Below are 7,953 nucleotides of genomic sequence, written 5' to 3'. Positions count from 1 at the left end.
AGGAGTTACTTCCACCGAATGCTATTGTTCTGGCAGAACCTTTTCTGTGGTGCCGCTTCTTTGCAGCCATTGTTCTCATACAGATGCATTTTAACATGCAACTGTATGAGACAATGATTTTGCATGTTGTCACTGAAATAATAATAATTATTTTTAATATATGCAGAATCTGTTTGTGCATGTTTTTAGGTTGTGCTGTAGATTTATCTGAAGCTCTTGTATAGACTCTTAAAGACTGCAGGAACTTTGAAGGGCTGTGGGAAAAAATTATTTAAACTCCAAGACTGACCCAGAACTTGCACTAAAAAGAAAGAAACAAAAGGCTGGATGGAAATAGTGTGGTGACTCAACATGGTGGATCTCCTGAGTAGAATAAGGGACATTTTTGACACAAATGTCTGTACATTGTAAATTGTAATGATTTTCATCAACAATAAAAAAGCAAAATATTTTAATCAATTGAAGATTACATCAAAAAAAGTTAAATATACTGTATACGAGCTCTCATGATGTACCTCTACATGTCATCGTTGCTGCATAAGCAAACAGTGAGAGTGAGTGACTCTGTTTGGCCTATAATAACTTGTCATGCAGAAAAAATAAAGACAAAGGAAGATTATGCCACCCTAATGTGAGAAGTAGTCTCAGTCTGGTCACATCTATATAAACTGTCTGGCTCTGGCACAACTTAGATGACTGATTAAGGCATTAATACTTTAAAAAAAAAAACAAAAAAACAACAAATCCCTCTCTTGCATAAAAAAAACAACAATAACAAAAATAATATGTAATAATATAATAGTTGTAATCTTGATCATAGTTGTTATTGTTTTTAATTAATTATTTAAATGTATATTTTTAAATGAATCTCTCTTGCCTGAAAGAAGATAATAGCAAGAAGAAGAACCTAGGTTTATTGTTTTTATTATTATTATTATTATTATTATTATTATTATTATTATTATTATTATTATTATTATTATTATTATTACTACTATTCTTCTTCTTCTTACTAGTAGTATTAGTAGTAGTAGTAGTAGTGGCAATAGCAGTATAAGCGACACTTTGGCAGGCTAACTCGGATACAGCTGAGGTTGAGTCCGTGTGTGACTCTGGGATTTGTAGTTTTTTAGGCCGCCTCATTACGTCAACGGAAGTGTTTTGAACGTTCGTGAGCGAGGTCACATTGGTTCAGTTTTGTAATGCTATGAGAATCATGGCCACAATGGAGGCAACAAACGCAGGTATTAAACATGGCTGCTCTTTTAAATGCATTCCATATCGGACCTTAATGTTAAATATAAAAATCAAATCTATCGCTAAATATCCGGGTTGTGTCGCTGCTCATATGCAGTCCTCTGTGGACTCGTGTAGCTATAGCAACGTTAGCTAAGTGAGCTAAAGTGTTTGTATCTGTGTGAAGGTAAATGATGAATAATAATTGGTATTTGAATAAGGTTCTGTGTCCGTCACCTTCTTTAATTGTTTAGCTGTATCCACCTTGTTCGTGTAGCTGCATGGATGAAAACAGCTAAGATGGAGCCCCAGTTTGCACAACTGTGAAACAGAAGCCCCTGATAGTTAAGTGAAAAAGACGCAACCTAATGATAATATTGAGGATTTGTTTCCTTGTGTTCGTGCATTTCCAGATGAGATTAAGCTGAGACATGTGGAGAAAGATGTTCTGATCCCCAAGATGATGAGGGAGAAAGCCAAGGAGCGCTGTGCTGAAAAGGTGGAAGGTGTGTTTATGTGCATGAAGGACGAAATCTCTCCTTTCTACCAAAAATAAAACACAGTAATCGGCACAATAAAACGTCACAGGGAGAGTTAATAATGGCTCAGTGGCAGTGTTTTCAGTGAGGTGCCCTCTGATAGTGAACCAACCAGTAGATGATTTTATATGAGTCACCCAGCTGAGACCATCACTCACATTGGGGTGGCACAATGTCCTGGTACTATTACTTTTATTCTCTAGCAAATTACTGTAGAGCAAATGTAATTTTTCTTAGTCACTCACTCTTATCATTCGCAGATGCAGCTTATAGTACCAAAGCATTCTTTGGATAAACAAACAGCCCTCAAAATTTGAACTTGATATTTAGCTTAAATCTGCTTCGAACAGACATTTTGACTTGTCACTGCAGGACGATTACAGGTGGAGTTAATAAAATTCAGGATAGTTCAGTTCCATTAAGTTTCACATTGATACATGACAGTGAACAAGTATGCACAATGATGTAATCTCCACTAAATGTCTGCTTTAAAAATGATCTTTGAAACACAGATTCTTGAGCAGACATGCGTTTTTTTTTGTGTCAACTAAAAAATTACTTTGTAAAGCATATCTAAACATTAAAGTAATGATAGATTCCATTTAACTGCTTTTGTTTCAGATATTTTTAATGCTGAGGATAAAGACTGACATGCTGACCTGTTATGTGCAGTATTACAAGTCAAAAAATGCTGTATTTCTTCCTCTTTGTCTATTATCTATTCTTTAGCTCAGCTCACTCTTAAATACAGACATACTTATATGATGAGAAAGTATTTTTTCTTTTAAAAATCCCAGCTCATTGAGTCTGTCTTGGTGAATCTTTATTGAACTAAGCAGTGTGTTTATTGTAGAAAATACACTCACACAAATTCATAACTTGCATTTTCCCAAATATCAAAGTTTAATAAAAAGCAAAAAAAACTAATAAACAACCACAATAATACTATTTTTAGGAATTTGTATTACGAAAGCACTCTTTGGAAGGCCGAAAAACAAAGTCAAACCTCAAAGTTTGAACTTTGTGTTAGAACTAAGAGTGATTTTTAACCTCAACCTCGACCAAACAGTCATTTTGACTTGTCACAGCGAGAAAATTACAGGTGGAATTAATAAATGGTAATTAAGGCTCGGTTCCATTACATTTCCCAGTGACCTATGACAGTGAACCAGTATGCACAATAGCGCAGCCTGCCCTAAATGCTGTGAAAAAAAGATCCATAAGACCAGAGATTCTTCGGCAGGCATGTGTTTATTGTTGGATCTGCAACTTTTTTTTTTTTTTAAATCATGAGAAAAGCATAAATAATGAACTATGCCACCACAATACTTCTTTTTAGGAGTTTGTTGTACAAAGCGCTCTGATCTGTGTGTTACCTCCAGTGAAATTATGTGGCATCGGAAAGTCAGAAAACTAAACACAAACATTGTGCTAGAAAATGTAATAATTTTCAACTTAAAATCTGCTTCTAATAATCTGGAACCACACAACCATTCTTAGTATAAAGGCAGTTTATTAGAAAACAGCCCCAATCATGATGCATGTTGATTTATTTTAATCCCAAACTGTCTGTCTGCACCTCTAAAAATCTCACTATTCATTTGAGAACTTTAAAGCTGGATTATTAAGGCATTTGACGTGACTTGTTTTTCAAATAATCGCTTAATACGATGTTCTCATATCGCTTCCCTTCATCAGTTTTTGTAATGATCAACTTTTTGATCTCTTCCTTCTAAGTATTTCCATTTAGTCTTCTTCCTGTGCCTTGATCTTTAGACTCATTCTTGCTTAAATTGTCTTTAGCCTATTTTAAAAGCACTGAAATATCTAACAGTGCTGTGTTCATCGGTCTGTTAAAATGATTGCATTCTGTTATTCAGACACATCAGTTTTAGGTTTAGGTTCCTTATGGTTTCATTCAGACATACAAAACAATGGGTATGTTTGCGATTTGTGTCATAAAGTCAAGACTGGGTAGTATATTAAGTGCAGTGTATAATGTATATTAATACACTAAAAAACAGAAGACCAAAGTTAAAATAACTGTGAGCTCATCAAACTGTCCAAATGACTATCTGTGATTTCTTAAACACTGAAAATTCTGTCCGAGTCATTATAATGCACCTAATGAACAGTAGAGAAGAAGTACATCATCAGCTGTGATGCAGCCTAAGTTGGGATCATTTATATTTATAATTAATTAATGAAGTTAACCTGTACTGCATGTGTAGATGCTTACATAGAAACTGCTGCTCTCTGATGCAGCAAGTTTGTAATAAAGTCAGAGGAGAAACTGCTATGAACAGCTGGAACACCTGTTAACATTTAATCTGAAACTAATATTTTAATTTTATGGGCATTTTAGTTTGTAATATTTCTGACATTTTAGAGTAAAGTTGATTTAAAAGGTGTTTTGGCACGGAAACTGTGTCCTTTTGTGTGCTCTGTCATGTTTTAGGGCCAGTATTACTCCTAAAATGTAAAAAGGAAACCTTCTCCACATTTCTTTACACTGTTTGCAGTACTGTCAAATTGTACAGACCTATTTGTTAATATGCTAGTATACAGTTAAGACTTGGAGCATGTTACTAAGTCTGACCCAGTAAGATTGTTGTTACAGAAAAGTGACCATAGTGCTCCTTCACACATGAAAGCAACATGTTTGGATGCTGCCAGATTAACGGAAAGCAGTGCACGTCTGAAAGGACGTTGTTGTACAGGCCAACTAGCATGACCGTGGTTACCACTTCTGCATGGAACTGCTGCCTGCACCTCTGCTCAAGTATGTCCTGTGTACTGCAGCAACACATCAGCCTAGTAGTGACTAGATGATGTGGTTTCTAGAAATATGATGGCAACCTGCATGAGCCAGGGTTCACTGCTCATGAGGAGAGACAGTGCACACGCAGGCTGAGGTGATGGGACAGACAGTGTCTGTGTGGGTAGTGGAAACCCCCCTCACTCTACAATCTTCTCATCCCACTCGTTTTCACACCTTAACCCTCCACCCTCCATCATCTCATGCTGTATGTTTGTGTGTGCTGCACTGGGCTGCTGCATGTGTCTCTGATTGTGTTTTACAAAGATGAGTGAAAAAAAACACCCCAACACAATCTAGAAGCAGGTTTTCCTGTGTTATCTGTCTCTGCAGATATACCGCTACACATCTCACACTTGTATATTGTGGGCTTTGTTGTTCAAGCAAACAAGTGCTATTGACCTGCACTCAACATCTTTGAAGTTTTACCTGACATGATTTTTTCCACTGCACTGATGATTCATGCTGGTACTCACATGTCTTTCAGAAGCATTTGAACAGCCCACGTGCTCATTTAACTCTTACTTTCATATTAACATCTTTCATACTGCCTACTGTTGTGTTTTTGCAAGACTTTGATTTGCAGAAATATAGCTGGTTGTAACTGAACTCATTAGATCTGTTTCTGAATCCCAAAATCCAAAAAATGAAAGTAAAAAAATAAATTCCAATGACTATAACTTATTTTAAGTTAGTGTTTCATGATTAATAAATCCTGCCTTTAAATCTTGGCATTTCTTTTCTGTTATAACTAATTATGTATTACCTTGTATTTTCCTTTAAAGCACCAAATCTTCCCAAAGGCTTAAAACCTTTTGCTTCTGCTTTCCACTAACAGCCAAATGACACTTCTGCATCTTTAAAAATGGCAAACCAAACAGCCCAAGGTGAAGGTGGCATCACACTTGTCTTTAGAAGGGCCTCTTCTGACATAAAAATAGTGTCGTAGATTTGTCTTCGGTGTAGCTGCTGATGTGCGATCAGAAAGGCAACCCTCTGCAGCCTCCATTAGTACCATGGGACAAGGATGAGGCATTTGTTGATTAGATTAGTCGCACTGTTCTGCTTCTCTAAATTGGTTTTGGAGGTTTTTTTTCACATCTGCATCCTGATGAAAGTGCCTGTGTGATAACCATACTGATGCCACTGATAAAGGCAATTATGATGTCAGTTGTTTGAAAGGGGACATGGGAGGGCAGTGGTTTTAATTAAAGCCTTGAGAAGGAGCTTGCTAACAAGGTGAGGACTTGTTCTTCAACACCTTGTTTACAATGAGGGCCTTGCAGGTTTCACATGGAGCACACTGTTAGTGAGGTCACCGTGTTGCTGCTGCAGACGGACTAGAAGAGCTTGTTTGTATCTTAAAGAGTCCAATTTAATAGATATTATAATAGGATTCGATTGTAGGCTATATAGGAGACAGAAATTGAACTTGTACATGATTAACATCAACACTAACTTGCAACCTGCAGCAGATATTATCCAGTCTGTAAGAATGTGATGCAGTCATTTGGCTCTGAGCTCTATCTTATCTGTTAAAGACACCAGTAGCCTTAATGTCACATCTCTCCTGCTCCTGATGAGGCTGTGATTTCTGGGAAAAGCTCCTCTTTCTGGCTTGGTTTTTGTAAATAGCCCCGCCTATCCCCAGGCCTCATTTGGCTCCGTGATCGGTGAAGCATAACCTATATTTAATTCTCGAGGGCACAGACGTGTGCGTATTTGTGGGTGGTGGGATGGCTGTTACAGGGTCAATGTAGAAGCAGGGCAACCACAGAAGCAACCACTTTGTGGCCAGTGCAGTTAGCTCAGTCCTGGTCTGAACAAGGAAACACGGGTTTCAGTTTGATAAGAGACTTCGTACTGAGGCCTGTGACCACGTTCCTTCATGTGCTGATGAGGCCCATTTTGGTTTGCTCGTTGTTTCTTGTTTTATTTACGTAGGCTTTTAATGTTGAAGCATATTATTATTAATACCGTTTTGTACCTTTGTGAGCCTGTTCTCCTTTTATTCTGCTAATTTCTTCCCCTTTCTGCCGCCGTTGTCTCCACCTCCCTGCAGCCTTCAACCACTGCTGTAAAGACTCGGGTTTCTTCATGGTGTTTAAGTGTCGAGAGGAGAATGCAGCGTTGAAGGAATGTCTGACGCTACAGTGAGTATTTTGCAGCACCTTCTGCAACACTTACCACTCGCACAGAAAGGTGGCTCCCCATGTGTTATTCTGCCAATAACTTCCACATGGGCTTCCCCGCTGTCTACCACCCTCCCTGTGTCAGCCGTGTCAACAGCATTGCAGTCACTTTCTGAGTCTTTTTGTTCTGTCTTCCACCAGCTACAAGGACCCTGTGTTTTTCGAAGAATGCAAGCAGGAGTACATCCGAGAAAAACTGGAGTTTGAGAGGACAGGAATCCCAACCAAGAGCAGGAAACAGAAGCTTCCAACTAGCATGTAATAACCACTCCTCTCCTAAGGTGTGCAGCCTCAGACTCCCACAGAACCTGCTTCACATCCTGTACCAAGACACAGGGTGGCAGTAAGGCTGTGTGTTTTATTTGAATCTGTGGAATTAATTTGGCGTATAGGAGTGGCATGTAATCCAAATGTTTTTCAATGTTTGATTCATTTGCAAAACATCAGACTGTCACAAATGTTTCAATAAAATCCCCTCACTTGACTGAATCAACAGTGTAGTCAAAGCAGGAAGAACTGCACGATGATACAGTCAGACTTCTGGAAGATCTTCAGAGAAGTGCAATTCTTGGGCTTTGGTGGCCGTTGACTGCTTTGCCATGTGTTTATTGACATGCAGTGACAGCAGAACTGGTTATGAAGAGTCGACTTTGTTGCCTCTGTTTGGCCGCGGAGTTTTAAAAAAAAAAAATCACTTGCAGAAGAAGCGTGTATTAATTTACAGTAAATCTGAAGACTTGGAGACTTGTACAGTGAGAGAACTCTGACATTTAACCAAGAATGTGATCATGTTGGGTTGTAAATAATAAAATTTCAGTAGCAGTAAACTATGTGTCAGTTGTACATGTTCATGAATGAATGAATCTGCTCCTGAATAACTAACTTGGATCTTCTTGTCAAAATTATTGAGTACCTTTAGCTTAAAATTTTGCTGCCTGCAGTGCCCTGTGTAAATAAACTCAATTTGCACATTTTCGTGCATTTAAAAGTAGATCAATATTGCTAAACATTTTCAGATTTAATGTGGTGCTTTAATTGGTTTCTGTGTTTTAGTATGTTTTATATTTTGACATTGGCTAGAGCCTTAAATTCAGACAACACTAACAAAACCAAATTTGCTTGTTAATTCAATAATGGGTACAATTAACTCCTCTGTCGTTACACTGAC

The 7,953-nt window shown here is 37.8% G+C and overlaps 1 protein-coding gene across 1 annotated transcript; it reads left to right on the top strand.

Moving 5' to 3' along the window:
• Positions 1-1,114: 1,114 nt before the first annotated feature.
• On the top strand, positions 1,115-7,612 carry cmc1 (C-x(9)-C motif containing 1). The gene is made up of 4 exons (XM_023260987.2): positions 1,115-1,244; positions 1,650-1,742; positions 6,656-6,746; positions 6,927-7,612. Exons 1-4 carry the CDS (start codon positions 1,208-1,210, stop codon positions 7,045-7,047), a joined length of 342 nt encoding a protein of 113 aa, XP_023116755.1. The 5' UTR covers positions 1,115-1,207; the 3' UTR covers positions 7,048-7,612.
• Positions 7,613-7,953: the final 341 nt, after the last annotated feature.

Source organism: Amphiprion ocellaris, chromosome 9, assembly GCF_022539595.1.
Source record: "Amphiprion ocellaris isolate individual 3 ecotype Okinawa chromosome 9, ASM2253959v1, whole genome shotgun sequence".
Lineage (NCBI taxonomy): Eukaryota > Metazoa > Chordata > Actinopteri > Pomacentridae > Amphiprion > Amphiprion ocellaris.
The sequence above is the reverse complement of the archived record's forward strand: the minus strand, read 5'-3'. Positions and strand labels throughout refer to the sequence as shown.